Source organism: Salvelinus sp. IW2-2015, unplaced genomic scaffold (assembly GCF_002910315.2).
Source record: "Salvelinus sp. IW2-2015 unplaced genomic scaffold, ASM291031v2 Un_scaffold959, whole genome shotgun sequence".
Lineage (NCBI taxonomy): Eukaryota > Metazoa > Chordata > Actinopteri > Salmoniformes > Salmonidae > Salvelinus > Salvelinus sp. IW2-2015.
In genome coordinates, this window is record NW_019942663.1 from 310,547 (window position 1) to 325,731 (window position 15,185).

The window sequence follows — 15,185 nt, forward strand, 5'->3', positions numbered from 1 at the left end:
AAAGCCTTTGACACTTATGAAATGCTTGTAATTATACTTCAGTATTCCATAGTAACATCTGACAAAAATATCTAAAAACACTGAGGCAGCAGACTTTGTGAAAATTTATATTTGTGTCATTCTCAAAACATTTGGCCACGACTGTACATTTAATAAAGTCTAATAAATCCATGTAATATAGCCTACACCATCACAGTAGATCTATTATTTATTTTAGACAGGTCTAAAGAAACATGATATGAAGAAAATGTCATCTCTTTCAGAAGAACAAAATAGCATACTCTAAATTGTCCTTATGTTAGGCCCTGATCTGGCTATGCCATATGGCTGTGGGCTACACCTGTTCATTTAGTAGACAAAATTTGCTTAGAATTCCGTGGCATTATTTTATAGTATGAAGAATACAATTGAACAAAGCTGAAGAATATAGAAAGGATATTTTCTCCAGGAAGTGCACATGCGGTCATTCTGTGTTGAGCGCTTAACAAAGAAACAGGTGTTAATTAGAGTTATTTATGTAACTTTAGTTATGATACAAATGTTGGGCTAAATGTTTTGATTTTTAATACATTCTAAGGCTACATGAAGCCACTCTTATGATGAAAGGCATGAGCTCTGCTTTGTTTTTTCCCCCGCAGCCTGTACACATCTCTAATTCACAATTTGGAGGGGATTCCCAGCTGCATCCCCTTTGTGTGGCCGTAATGCCCCCTAAAAGAATCCATGCCTTTTGAGGCCAGAGGCAGTTCTGCCCTTGGGCTGAATCTAATAATTATAATTCCCTTCTCCCTGTTGCGTGCCGAAGCACCTCTCACTCACATGGCTCTCTGTCACGTGATTGGGTCTTTCTCTCAGACTACAAGTGAAGACAGACACATCTCGGACTTCACTGCACGGGTCATTATCCAATTCCGAGGTGCACATTGAAGATTTTGAAAAAATTGTCCACATTTACTTTTCGTCAGCCAACAAGATGAGTACACCTAACAAACAGCAAAAGGCAAACAGGCAAGGGAATATAACAAATACTGGTAGAACATATTTCTTGAATTCTAAATATCAGACATTTGAAAGCTCTAGTTTTAACCTTCATAATACCTCTGATGGCAATAACTTCATCGAAACATCGAAGCTCTGCAGATTTTGTTGTGAGGAAACAGAATCAATAGACCATTTATTTTGGTATTGCCCTCAGCCAGTTTCTGGTCTCAGGTTCAGGAATGTCTGAAAATGCATAGCATTGATCTAAAATTGACCCTAGAAATAGTACTGTTAGGAGATCTAGAGAGACCGGGTCAGTCAACTACTAATATACTAATACTCTTAGTAAAAGTATATATCTTCAACTCGCAATCTGTGGATTCCATTCGATTAGATACATTTAAATTGTACATTAAACATCACAGCATAGTTGAAAGATATGTGTTGCGTAGAAACCCAAAGTGGATAGCCAGCGGAGATGGATGGGATGGGCTGAGGGAAGCTGAGGGTTGGTATGTGGAATTGGAGACAATTGGGAGTGGAGTTGCTGTGTGGGAGATAGAATGATGGTCAAAGATAAAAGTAAATAAATAAAAAGTCTAAAAAAACATAATAAAAAGTACATTTGAATCACATTAAGGGGCAGTGTTTATACAACTAATGCCGGTTAGCCTGAGGCATCCCGTTCAGGTGTTAGAACACATGTATATACTGTTGTAACTTTAATGGGTAACAGAGTTAATGTTTACAGTTAATTCATTGAGCTGTATCTAAAGATATTTTCTTTACAGTTATTTACATTTGTAATTGTATTAGAATTCGTGTGTTGGAGATTGAGAGAACTACATACAAAAAAATATGTATTGGTTAGTATTGGATTACGATTTTGACTGCAAGTTCTAGAATGGCTTGCGACAGGAAGTATAGAGAGAGCGCGCCAGTTATGTACAAGTGACAAGTGATTATCCTGACTTTCGCTGGCAACTTTCTTTTATTGTTTTGTAGAATCTAAAGTTGTTAAATGTAACGTGAACAAGTAGTATTACTAAAATAAGCTTTCATTTCTTACCCGACGTCCCGAGTCATTACTTTGAAGATAGTGTGTGTGTATATATAGAAGAACTATCATTCAGCTATTGGGGAACTGTGGCAGGATCTTGGAGTGTTCGGGTTCACGTTTTTTGGCCTGGTGGTAGATCGGTCAACGTGCCCTTGAGCAGGGCATTGAGCCTGGATGGTTCTGTGTGTCGCTATGAATGGGAATCTTTTGAATGACTGGTATGATGTAGTTGTTGAGCGGCTTCACTGCAAGTATATTGTATGTTTCGAATATTCAATAAATAAAAAAACTAAAAAAACAGCAAAAGCACTAGCCTATGTCAATCTACTATTCCTCATAGTACAAAAGTTGTCCTATTCAATAAATAAATATTCCAAACATAGTCTGGGACAGTTGTGGGATGCGCTAGATCCCAAATTAATACAACCACTAGCATAAAAAATATGTTTTAAGCTGTGAGCCTGACACAACAGATTAAAATGTTGATAAACTATTAGGTTATTTCTTCACATTATAAGCGCAGTAATGTGCACACGGCACTATAAGCACTAATGTTCCATTAGAAGAAAAATACTATTCTCAAAAGTCACCATAAATGCCATTATACATGTAATGCTTTTATTATAAAGGTGCATTTCTATGGTGAAAATTATCTTCCCCAAACTTGAAACTCAAGTGTTGCTTATATGTATGCTGTTGTAAAGCGGATTAATGTTCTTATTTTAAAAGTTATTTGGTCACTTTAGTTGTGATAGAAACTTTATCAAAACATATAGGCCTATGGGCTAGGCTACATGAGGTGTGTGGATTATGATTTGAAAAAGTCTCAAAAGAAAGCAGGAGCTGTTCTTGCCTTCAGCTGAGGATGCATGTGTTAAAAGGGAATTAAAGGATAACTACACTAAACAATCTAAGTTTCTTAGATTTTTCCCAGACCTCAAAAGTGGTCCCTGATACGGATTAACCATTGTTGTGAACACAGAAAATCAAATTGTTTTTTTTCTTGGGAACATGGAAAAAACAAAACAGAGAAAAATGAATAATATATTTGTATTTTTCTTTTAATGTATGTTAAAAGGCACTTTCGAGCATGTGTCATCCTGAAGCATAGCATTTTGAGGAAAGTTGAAGTCAGGTTCAATATTGGCTATGCACCCAAGAGGGAAAGAGGTTGGGCCATCCTTAAAATGTTTTAGAGTAATATGTATGCCATTTAGCAGACTCTTTTATCCAAAGCGATATGGAATAACTGGGACATTTTCAGCTTCCAAGAATTGTGTACAGATCTTTGCGACGTGCATTATCATGCTGTAACAAGGTGATGGCGGCAGATAAATGGTACGACAATCCGCCTCAGGATCTTGTCCCAGTTCTTCCATGGTTTACATACTTACCAGACATGTCACCCATTGAGCCTGTTTGGGATGCTCCGGATCGACGACAACGTGTTCCAGTTCCCGCCAATATCCAGCAACTTCGCACTGCCATTGAAGAGGAGTGGGACAACAGGCCCCAATCAACAGTGATCAACTCTATGCGAAGGAGATGTGTCATGCTGCATGAGGCAAATGGTGGTCACACCAGATACTGACAGATTTTCTGATCCACGCACCTGCCTTTTTTAAGGTATCTGACCTAAATACCTAGATTAGGGCCTAATGAATGTATTTCAAATGATTTATTTCCTTATATGAACTGTAAGTAAAATCTTTGAAATTGTTGCATTTATATTTTTGTTCAGTACATTCAAACATTCAACAACAAAACTTTATCAACAGATTACAGTAATTTATTAATTGGGACAACATTTTAACAGAATTCAAGAATGCAAAGGATATTGCTAGCATGTACTACAGTAGATTCACAGTATACATTCATAATCTAGCTACAGGTAGAAAAAAAGTTAAAGATTTTTTGTTGATTATATAAAACTCGCTAATTTGTAGTCGTAAAAGATTTGTATGTGTACGTTTTTGTTCGTTCAGCCATTCTTAGGGGGAAAGAATAGGGGTTTGGGATAAATGTAGAAAATAACGTCTGAGGTTAACACAGGCTTAAGAGATGATATACATTATGATCTGAGATAATATCCATCAGTTAATAGGAACGTTATGAATTAAGCCTTTGTGTTTTTTTCTGATTAAATAAATGCTTTAAAAAAAATCGAAGTGACGTTAGCTGATGAAGATTAGTTCCTAAGCCTGCGTTTACCACAGGCCTTATTTCAACGTTTATCCAAAAACCCTACCAAAACTCCATTCATTTTCCCATAGGGTTTGTTCAACAAACCATGGCGGAGTACTGCCTACCAAAAGACGCAATTACTAGTGCTCTCTTTCTTGTGGCGTCTGAAAACTTTTTGGAAAAAAGATGCACACATTTACAACTTGGTGTCACTGAATACCACAAAATGTGTATAATGCATGTCTCATTTGACATGAATTTCACCTTTATCTCTGACCCTTTTCACACCATCGTGCTAACCCAACCTATACTAACCAGGCCAGCGCAGCACTGCTCGACTTGGCTCACTGGTGTGAAAGGGGTTTTGGTATGCATTCAAATATTCTTATTGGGGTTTTGTCACATCGTCCCGGGCTGAACACAGGAAAGTAGTTTGATGTCTTCACATCAGTAAAAGTGTAAAGAAGTGACTCTGTATCAACGTTATAAAAAGACAGAGTGTGTCTGTCACAGTCTAGAAACACTCCCACACTAGCGAGCTCTGCCACAGTTATTGGTGGTTGAGGGTCAGTATTGACATGGAAACCTTTTTCTTTATCAAAAGAAAGAATCCAAAAACCATTCTGTGGAGTTAAAGGAACATTACATCTTTTCTCAACATTTTCTCTGGCCACACCAACATACCATGACAGTTTTTCTGTTGTTTTATCCTTTACCTTCACTTCCCAATAGTGTCGTCCTGAACTGAAACTCTCTTTAGAAAATACATGGAGATGCATTCTAATAGAGGGTTTTTCTGTATCTTTTTCTTTAATGTAACTAGCCCGCTTTCCAAGATTGACTCTAATAGCAGGGTGCGCAGCCTTTTCATCCAGAATGATGTTCTCTGGGGGAAATAGAAAGACAAGATTTCTTTCATTCACACAATATGATGGGATGGATTGGTAAGGATTTCAGATAATGTGGACCTACAGGTAACTGCCAAAATAAAGGAAACACTTGAGTAAATGAGGTTTCTGGTGACTCTGATATGGTGTGTCCTGAGTAAATGAGGTTTCTGGTGACTCTGATATGCTTTGTCCTGGCATGGTTTAGGTCAATAACTACACATCCATTCTGAGTGATCACCTTCAACCTATGATGAACCATTTCTATCCTGAAGGGAGGTGTCTCTTACAGAATGACACTTCCCCCATAGGGTACGAGTGGTCAAAATGGTTTGATGATCATGAAAACAATGTAAACCATATGCCATGGCCATCTCAGTCACCAGATCTCAACTCAATTGAACACTTATGAGTGATTCTGGAGCGGCGCCTGAGACAGCGTTTTCCACCACCATCAACAAGAGAGCTCCAGACACTTGTAGAATCTATGCCAATGAGTATTGAAGCTGTCCTGGCAGCTCATGGTGGCCCAACGCCCTATGAAGACACTTTGTTGGTTTCCTTTATTTAGGTTGTTACCTGTATATCGTAATCTAATGATAATACCATTTTCCTGTCCTACTATGATTTTTGTTTTACCTTTGAATCCTTTCACCTGGTGCTAATCTGCATTTAAAAAGGGAATTGTGAGTGTCCTGAATATCAATTTCCAAAAATGATATAAATTTTAAATGGCTTAATGCACTCCAACATGTCAGCAGACTTAGTTTTATGAACAATGTAAACACTGTAAATTATACAATTTAGAGTGTAACGCATTTTTCCCCCAGGTATAACTTTACCTTTCAGATTAACTTCTTTACCAGATGCTATGTGTTCGGTAGGAGTCTTCACTGTGGTTTCTGCCCCTAACAGAGCACATTTTGGTCATTATATTGCAATTCTTTATCATACATATTTTAATGATACAAAACTAGGCTACTACATTATTATCAAAGTTATAATAATACATCATATACTGTATATCACGATAGTGAACATTACCTTCAATGGAGTTGTTGGTCTCTGCTGAATGGAAAAAGTGAAAGTTATTGTAAAAAGATGAATGTGGAACTGGGACAGTCAAATCCTACTGCGATTATGTCAAATTATCATTCAATTATACAACTATAAGTGTAATATATTGGTTCTTATGTTACTTTACCTTCTAGATTATCTTCTTTTCCAGCTGCTCTCTGATCGGTAGGTGTCGGCACTGTGTTTTCTGCAACTAACGGAGCACATTTTGATAATGTAGTAAACTGATGAATTTCAATATTATCAAAATTATATTATATCATAAACAATATATGATGAGAGAACATTACCTTCAATTAGGGTTTTTTTCTCTGTTGAATGGAAAAGATTAAAGTTATTGTAAAAAGGTGAATGTGGAACTGGGACAGTTAAATCTATCTGCGATTATTTCAAATTATCGTAAAATTATACAACTAAAAGTGAATATATTTTGATCTAATGTTACTTTACCTTCTAGATTAATCTTCTTTTCCAGCTGCTCTCTGATCGGTAGGTGCCGGCACTGTGTTTTCTGCAACTAACGGAGGCACATTTAGGTCATATTGAAATTCATCAGTTTACTACATTATCAAAATTATATTATATCATATACAATATATGATGAGAGAACATTACCTTCAATTGGGTTTTTTTTCTCTGTTGAATGGAAAAGATTAAAGTTATTGTAAAAAGGTGAATGTTGAACTGGGACAGTCAAATCCTACTGCGATTATGTCAAATTATCATTAAATTATACAACTACAAGTGTAATATATTTGTTCTTATGTTACTTTACCTTCTAGATTCACTTCTTTTCCAGCTGCTCTCTTTTTGGAAGGTGTCGGCATTGTGTTTTCTGCTCCTAACGGAGCACATTTAGGTAGTATTGAAATGAATCAGGTTACTACATTATCAAAGTTATATTATATCATATACAGTATATCATGAGTGAACATTACATTCTATTAGGTTTTTTGTCTCTGTTGAATGGAAATGGTGAAAGTTATTGTAAAAAGGTGAATGTGTAACTGGGACATTCAAATCGTATTGCGATTACATCAAATTATCATAAAATTATACAATTAAAAGTGTAATATATTTGTTCTCCTATTAATTTACCTTCCTGATGAACTTCTTTTCCAGCTTCTCTCTGTTTGGTAGGTCTCGGCACTGTGTTTTCTGGCCCTAACGGAGCACAATTAGGTAATAATATTGATATTCATCAGCTTACTACATTATCAAAGTTATATTATATCACATACAGTATATCATGAGAGAACATTGCATTCAATTAGGTTTTTTGTCTCTGTTGAATGGAAATGGTGAAAGTTATTGTAAAAAGATTAATGTGAAACTGGGACAGTAAAATCCAGCTGTGATTATGACAAATGATTATCAAATTATACAATTAAGAAGGTAATACATTTTTTATTATTTTGCTTTACCTCCCAGATTCACTTCTTTTCCAGCTGCTCTCTGTTTGGTAGGTCTCGGCACTGTGTTGTCTGCCCCTAACGGAGCACATTTAGGTAGTTTTAAAATGAATCAGGTTACTACATTATCAAAGTTATGTTATTTCATATACAGTATATCATGAGTGAACATTACCTTCTATTAGGTTTTTTGTCTCTGTTGAATGGAAATGGCGAAAGTTATTGTAAAAAGGTGAATGTGGAATTGGGACATTCAAATCCTATTCAATTTTGTCAAAATATCAGAAAATTATACAATTAAAAGGGTGATATATTTGTTCTCCTATTACTTTACCTTCCAGATTCACTTCTTTTCCAGCTGCTCTCTGTTCAGTAGGTGTCAGCACTGTGTTTTCTGCCCCCAACGGAGCACATTTAGGTAATATTGAAATTCATAAGTTTACTACATGATCAAAATTATATTATATCATATACAATATATGATGAAAAAACATTACCTTCAATTAGGGTTTTTTTCTCTGTTGAATGGAAATGGTGAAAGTTATTGTAAAAAGGTGAATGTGGAATTGGGACATTCAAATCCTATTCAATTTTGTCAAAATATCAGAAAATTATACAATTAAAAGGGTAATATATTTGTTCTCCTATTACTTTACCTTCCAGATTCACTTCTTTTCCAGCTTCTCTCTGTTCAGTAGGTGTCAGCACTGTGTTTTCTGCCCCCAACGGAGCACATTTAGGTATTTATTGATATTCATCAGTTTATGAAAGTTATATTACATCATATACAGTATATCATGAGTGGACATTACCTTCAATGAGGTTTTTTGTCTCTGTTGAATGGAAAAGGTGAAAGTTATTGTAAAAAGGTGAATTGTAGAACAGTGAGAGTCAAACCCTTTTGAGATATGTGCATATTCTGCTTGGTGTCAATTGAATGTTTCCTCAAAAATAAGTTAGTATCATGTATTAGCATGTTTTAGCATTTCACCGAGTGACAGGAATAAAACAGTTACCTGCCGGCCCCTGTTCTAGCTCAGTTTGATTTGAAATATAGAGACACAATCATGTCAACATCAAATCCATCATGGTTTATGTTGTCATAAATAAACTAAGTGTGAGATGAGTTATAACACAGATCAGATGAGATACTGTTTCTGCACTTTTKGCATGACACATTTTAGAGGGTAAAGAAATGTTTTCCCCCTATTACTTAATACCTTCCAGATTAATTTCTATTTCAGCTGCTATCTCTTCAGTAGCTGGTATTTGTTCTTTGCTTTCTGCCCCTAGCAGAGCACATTTAGGTCATTATCCTGCAATCAATTAATCGTAAATATTTAATTCATACCAAACTAGGCTACTAAATGATTATCAACGTTATAAAATTATATTATCATGATAGTGAACAACTTGCAATAGTTTTATTTTGCTCTGTTGAATGGAGAAGGTTAAAGGTATTGTAAAAAGGTAAATTGTGGAACAAGTAGAGTCACATCCTATTGAGATATGTGCATATCATGCTTCGTGTATATCAGGCTTCGTGTATATCATGCTTCGTGTATATCAGGCTTCGTGTCAATGGAAAGGCTCTCATAAATAAGTTAGTTGCGTGTATCTTATGATAGCCTTCACCCAGAGATCAAAATGACACAATTACCTGCCGGCCTCTGTCCCAGCTCAGATTGATCTGAAATATAGAGACACAATTGTCAAAATAAAATAAAATCATTGTTTATGTCATAACTCATATTTCATTCTTAGTTTATTTATCAGATGAAATACACTACCTGAACGGTTTCTGGACTTTCGGGATAAAGACCACATGGACCCTAAAATATAAACAAAATATTATTGTTTAAATATGTTATGGACAAAATCTTTTATGACACATTTCTCTACAGGGTCATTATTACTGTTATATCTTGCTCTTAAATTTAAATCACAAATAGTAATATGACTGAAATCCAGATACCTCTTCGCTTCCACAGGATGACAGAGCACAGAGCACAGATGATGACCAKAGACAGGACCAACAGGATCAGAGTCACAATGAAGGCCTCTTTGGAGACTCCTGCACACAGAGACTCAACATGGATCAAATGCCTCTAAAGCTCTCAAGATATGATGTCATCAGAACATCATCACAGTGAAATGAATTACAAAAATAAACTGTAGACACCACTTCAACATGTTCATCCTCCTCTTCTAAACTAGTGTCTGTGGGATGGGGAGAGAGGGATCTGATCGTGGGTAGGATGTTTGTGTAGGAGACTAACTCACCAGGTRCAGCTGTAGGAGCTGTGTATATATGTGGCAGAATCCTGCCCTCTCTCTTCGCCTCCTCAGACAGAGAGACTGTACAGGCGAGCCAATCSGAGTATGAGGGAGCATACAGCAGCCAACTACTGACACTCACCAATCCCTGGGGATCTGATACAGGAAGATGGGGAGGGGAAATCAAAATATTCACATTGACTTTGTTAGGTTCTAAATATCAGAGTAAGAAATTGACGGACTCTATWAAAGCTCCAACCAAGTTTATTCACCCCAAAGGATCGAACAACTGAACTGTCACGTTCTGACCTTAGTTCCTTACTTTTGTCTTTTGTTTTAGTATGGTTGGGTGGGTTGTCTATGTTAGTTTTTCTATGATTTTCTATTTCTGTGTTTGGCCTGATATGGTTCTCAATCAGAGGCAGCTGTCAATCGTTGTCCCTGATTGGGAACCATATTTAGGTAGCCTGTTTTCTGTTGGGTTTTGGTGGGTGGTTATTTTCAGTCTTTGTGTGTCTGCACCAGACAGAACTGTTTTCGGTTGTTTCTTTGTTGTTTTGTTATTCAGTGTTCAGTTTCACACTAAATCACAACAGAGAAACAGGCTACCTAATATGGTTCCCAATCAGGTACAACAATTGACAGCTGCCCTCTGATTGAGAACCATATCAGGCCAAAACAGAAATAGAAAATCATAGAAAAACTAACATAGACAACCCACCCAACTCACGCCCTGACCATACTAAACAAAAGACAAAACAAAGGAACTAAGGTCAGACGTGACAGTACCCCCCCCAAGGTGCGGACTCCGGCCGCAAAACTGAACCTATAGGGGAGGTCTGGTGGGCATCTGTCCTCGGTGGCGTGCTCGGCGCTGGACGTGGACCCCACTCCACCATTAGTCTTAGTCCGCTTTCTGTGGCTCCTTGGAACGGCGACCCTTGTCGCTGACCTTGTGTCTGGGAACCTAATAAATGGGCCCACAGGACTGAGGGACGCTTCCTGGACTGAAGGACGCCTCTGGATTGAAAGGCAGCTCCGGACTGAAAGGCAGCTCGCTGAAGACTCGGACGAGGGCATCGCTCCAGACTGAAGAGCAGCTCCAGACTGAAGAGCAGCTCCAGACTGGCAGGCGGCTCTGGCGGCTCCTGACTGGCGGACGGCTCTGGCGCTCCCTGACTGGCGGGCGGCTCTGGCGGCTCTCTGTAACTGGCGGGCGGCTCTGGCGGCTCCTGACTGGCGGCGGCCCTGGGCGGCTCCTGACTGGCGGGCGGCTCTGGAGGCTCACTGACTGGCGGCGGTCCTGGCGGCTCCTGACTGGCGGGCGGCTCTGCGGCTCATGACTGGCGTGCGGCTCTGGCGGCTCCTGACTGGCGGGCGGCTCTGGCGGCCTCCTGACTGGCGGACGGCTCTGACGGCTCAGGACAGACGGGCGGCTCTGATGGCTCAGGACAGATGGCGCTCTGGCGGCTCCTGATGGCGGGCGGCTCTGGCGGCTCATGACTGGCGTGCGGCTCTGGCGGCTCCTGACTGGCGGGCGGCCTCTGGGCTCCTGAACTGGGCGGAGACGGCTCTGACGGCTCAGGACAGATGGCGGCTCTGACGGCTCAGGACAGATGGGCGGCCTGACGGCTCAGGACAGACGGCCGGCTCTGACGGCTCAGGAGAGACGGGCGGTCTGATGGCTCAGGAAACGACGGGCGGCTCTGATGGCTTCAGGACAGACGGGCGGTTCTGACGGCTCAGGACAGACGGGCAGCTCAGGTGGCGCTGGAACAGACAGGAGCTCAGGCGGCGCTGGACAGATGGGCAGCTCAGGCGGCGCTGGCACGACGGGCAGCTCAGCGCGCGCTGGACAGACGGGAGACTCAGGCGCTGCTGAGGCGCACAGTAGGCCTGGTGCGTGGTGCGGAAATCTGGTGGTACCGGGCTGGAACACACACCTCAGGGCGAGTGCGGGGTGCTGGAACTGGAGGCCTGGTACGTGGGCCGCACCGGAGGGCTGTGTGCGGTGGGCTGCCACAGGAGGGCTGGTTCTTGGAGAAGGCACCCGATAGACCGGACCGTGGAGGGCGCACTACAGGTCTCGAGCACGAGCATGTACAACCCTACCTGGCTGAATACTCCCCGTAGCCATGCCAGTGTGGCGAGGTGGAATAAGCCGCACTGGGCTATGTACACGTACAGGAGACACCATGAGCATAGGGCGGTGCCATGTACCCGGCCGAGAGACGCACTGGAGACCAGATGCGTAGAGCTGGTTTCATGGCACCTGGCTCGATGCCGAATCTAGCCCGCCGATACGAGGTGCTGCTATGAACCGACCGGGCTATGCACACGTACTGGAGACGCTCTTCCGCATAACACGGTGTCTGCCCGTACGCTCGCTCTCCACGGTAAGCACGGGAGTTGGCTCCGGTCTCCTACCTGGCTTAGCCGCACTCCCGTGTCCCTCCCCCCAATACATTTTTGGGCTGCCTCTTTGGCTTCCATCCGCGCTTTCTTGATCGCCGTGCAAACTCCATTCGCCGGTATCCTCCTCGCACTGCTCCAGAGAATCCCAGCGGGCTCCGCACTCTCCCTGGGACGACCGACCACCTTTTAATTTCGTCCCAAGTTGTATAGTCCAGATCTCGCTGATGTGCTGCTGCCCGTTACCACGCTGCTTGGTCCTTTTGTGGTGGGTGATCTGTCACGGCTGTCGTCGGTGGAAGAAGGTGAGGACCAAGGTGCAGCGTAGTAAGTGTTCATGATATTTAATTATAATCAAAACTGAACACTGAATAACAAAAACAACAAAGAAACAACCGAAAACAGTTCTGTCTGGTGCAGACACACAAAGACTGAAAATAACCACCCCCACACCAACAGAAAACAGGCTACCTAAATATGGTTCCCAATCAGGGACAACGATTGACAGCTGCCTCTGATTGAGAACCATATCAGGCCAAACACAGAAATAGAAAATCATAGAAAAACTAACATAGACAACCCACCCAACCATACTAAAACAAAAGACAAAAGTAAGGAACTAAGGTCAGAACGTGACAGTTCAGTTGTTCGATCCTTTGGGGTGAATAAACTTGTTTGGAGCTTTTATAGAGTCCGTCAATTTCTTACTCTGATATTTAGAACCTACAAAGTAAAGTGAATATTTGATTTCCCCTCCCATCTTCCTGTATCAGATCCCAGGGATTGGTGAGTGTCAGTAGTTGCTGCTGTATGCTCCTCATACTCGGATTGGCTCGCCTGTACAGTCCTTCTGTCTGAGGAGGCGAAGAGAGAGGGCAGGATTCTGCACATATATACACAGCTCCTACAGCTGTACCTGGTGAGTTAGTCTCCTACACAAACATCCTACCCACGATCAGATCCTCCTCTCCATCCCACAGACACTAGTTTAGAAGAGGAGGATGAACATGTTGAAGTGGTGTCTACAGTTTATTTTTGTAATTCATTTCACTGTGATGATGTTCTGATGACATCATATCTTGAGAGCTTTAGAGGCATTTGATCCATGTTGAGTCTCTGTGTGCAGGAGTCTCCAAAGAGGCCTTCATTGTGACTCTGATCTGTTGTCCTGTCTCTGGTCATCATCTGTGCTCTGTGCTCTGTCATCCTGTGGAAGCGAAGAGGATATCAGTGTTTCAGTCATATTACTATTTGTGATTTAAATTTAAGAGCAAGATATAACAGTAATAATGACCCTGTAGAGAATGTGTCATAAAAGATTTTGTCCATAACATATTTAAACAATAATATTTTGTTTATATTTTAGGGTCCATGTGGTCTTTATCCCGAAAGTCCAGCAAACCGTTCAGGTAGTGTATTTCATCTGATAAATAAACTAAGAAATGAAATATGAGTATGACATAAAACAATGATTTTATTTATTTTGACAATTGTGTCTCTATATTTCAGATCAACTGAGCTGGGACAGAGGCGGCAGGTAATTGTGTCATTTTGATCTCTGGGTGAAGGCTATCATAAGATACACGCAACAAACTTATTTATGAGAGCCTTTCCATTGACACGAAAGCCTGATATACACGAAGCATGATATACACAGCCTGATATACACGAAGCGATGATATGCACATATCTCAATAGGATGTGACTCTACTTGTTCCACAATTTACCTTTTTACAATACCTTTAACCTTCTCCATTCAACAGAGCAAAATAAAACTATTGCAAGTTGTTCACTATCATGAATAATAAATTTTAATAACGTTGATAATCATTAGTAGCCTAGTTTGGTATGAATTAAATATTTACGATTAATTGATTGCAGAATAATGACCTAAATGTGCTTGCTAGGGGCAGAAAGCAAGAACAAATACCAGCTACTGAAAGAGATAGCAGCTGGTATAGAAATTAATCTGAAGGTATTAAGTAATAGGGGGAAAACATTTCTTTACCCTCTAAAATGTGTCATGCAAAAAGTGCAGAAACAGTATCTCATCTGATCTGTGTTATAATCATCTCACACTTAGTTTATTTATGACAACATAAACCATGATGGATTTGATGTTGACATGTGTGTCTCTATATTTCAAATCAAACTGAGCTAGAAAGGGGCGGCAGGTAACTGTTTTATTTCCTGTCACTCGGTGAAATGCTAAAACAAATGCTAATACATGATACTAACTTATTTTTGGAGGAACATTCAATTGACACCAAGCAGAATATTGCACATATCTCATAGCAAAGTTTCAACTCATCAAGTGTCTACTTAAATTCACCTTTTTACAATAACTTTCACCTTTTCATTCAACAAGACAAAAACCCTCATTGAAGGTATATGTCCACTCATGATATATCGTATATGATGTAATATAACTTTCATAAACTGATGAATATAAATAAAACCTAAATGTGCTCCGTTGGGGGCAGAAAACACAGTGCTGACACCTACTGAACAGAGAGAAGCTGGAAAAGAAGTGAATCTGGAAGGTAAAGAATAGGAGAACAATATATTACCTCTTTTAATTGTATTAATTTTCTGTATTTTGACAAATGAATAAGGATTTGAATGTCCCAATTCCACATCACCTTTTAACAATAACTTCACCCATTTCAATTCAAGCATAAGAGAAAAACCCTAATTGAAGGTAATGTTTTTTCATCATATATTGTATATAGATATATAATTTGTTGATCATGTATAACTTATGAATTTCAATATTACCTAAATGTGTCTCGTTGGGGCAGAAAACACAGTGCTGACACCTACTGAACAGAGAAGCAGCTGGAAGAAGTGGAATCCTGGAAGGTAGAAGAATAGGAAGAAGCAATAACTACCCTT

General features: G+C 40.0%; 2 protein-coding genes across 6 annotated transcripts in view; both read right to left on the reverse strand.

Moving 5' to 3' along the window:
- Positions 1-15,185, reverse strand: part of LOC112069270 (butyrophilin subfamily 1 member A1-like) — a 47,264-nt gene that overhangs the window by 23,669 nt on the left and 8,410 nt on the right. Inside the window, exons 5-8 of one of the 4 annotated variants that reach the window (XM_024136575.2) lie at positions 9,885-10,034; positions 9,577-9,675; positions 9,392-9,433; positions 9,262-9,291 (exon numbers count right to left, since the gene is read on the reverse strand). The exons of the other annotated variants lie outside the window; for them this stretch is intronic. Of the exons in view, the coding sequence (XP_023992343.1) occupies positions 10,017-10,034 (18 nt within the window). The 3' untranslated portion in view covers positions 9,262-9,291; positions 9,392-9,433; positions 9,577-9,675; positions 9,885-10,016. Of the gene's footprint in view, positions 1-9,261; positions 9,292-9,391; positions 9,434-9,576; positions 9,676-9,884; positions 10,035-15,185 lie in introns of those variants that run through there. 4 annotated transcript variants of the gene reach the window in all.
- LOC112069269 (butyrophilin subfamily 1 member A1-like) overlaps positions 5,004-15,185 on the reverse strand; it is a 65,549-nt gene continuing 55,367 nt past the window's right edge. Inside the window, exons 14-21 of one of the 2 annotated variants that reach the window (XM_070438490.1) lie at positions 7,614-7,679; positions 7,288-7,353; positions 6,965-7,030; positions 6,317-6,376; positions 6,157-6,180; positions 5,955-6,020; positions 5,752-5,778; positions 5,004-5,111 (exon numbers count right to left, since the gene is read on the reverse strand). In XM_070438490.1, coding sequence (XP_070294591.1) covers positions 5,774-5,778; positions 5,955-6,020; positions 6,157-6,180; positions 6,317-6,376; positions 6,965-7,030; positions 7,288-7,353; positions 7,614-7,679 — 353 coding nt within the window. In that variant the 3' untranslated portion in view covers positions 5,004-5,111; positions 5,752-5,773. Of the gene's footprint in view, positions 5,112-5,751; positions 5,779-5,954; positions 6,021-6,156; positions 6,181-6,316; positions 6,377-6,964; positions 7,031-7,287; positions 7,354-7,383; positions 7,475-7,613; positions 7,680-7,776; positions 7,798-15,185 lie in introns of those variants that run through there. The other variant, XM_070438491.1, reaches the window with a different exon arrangement.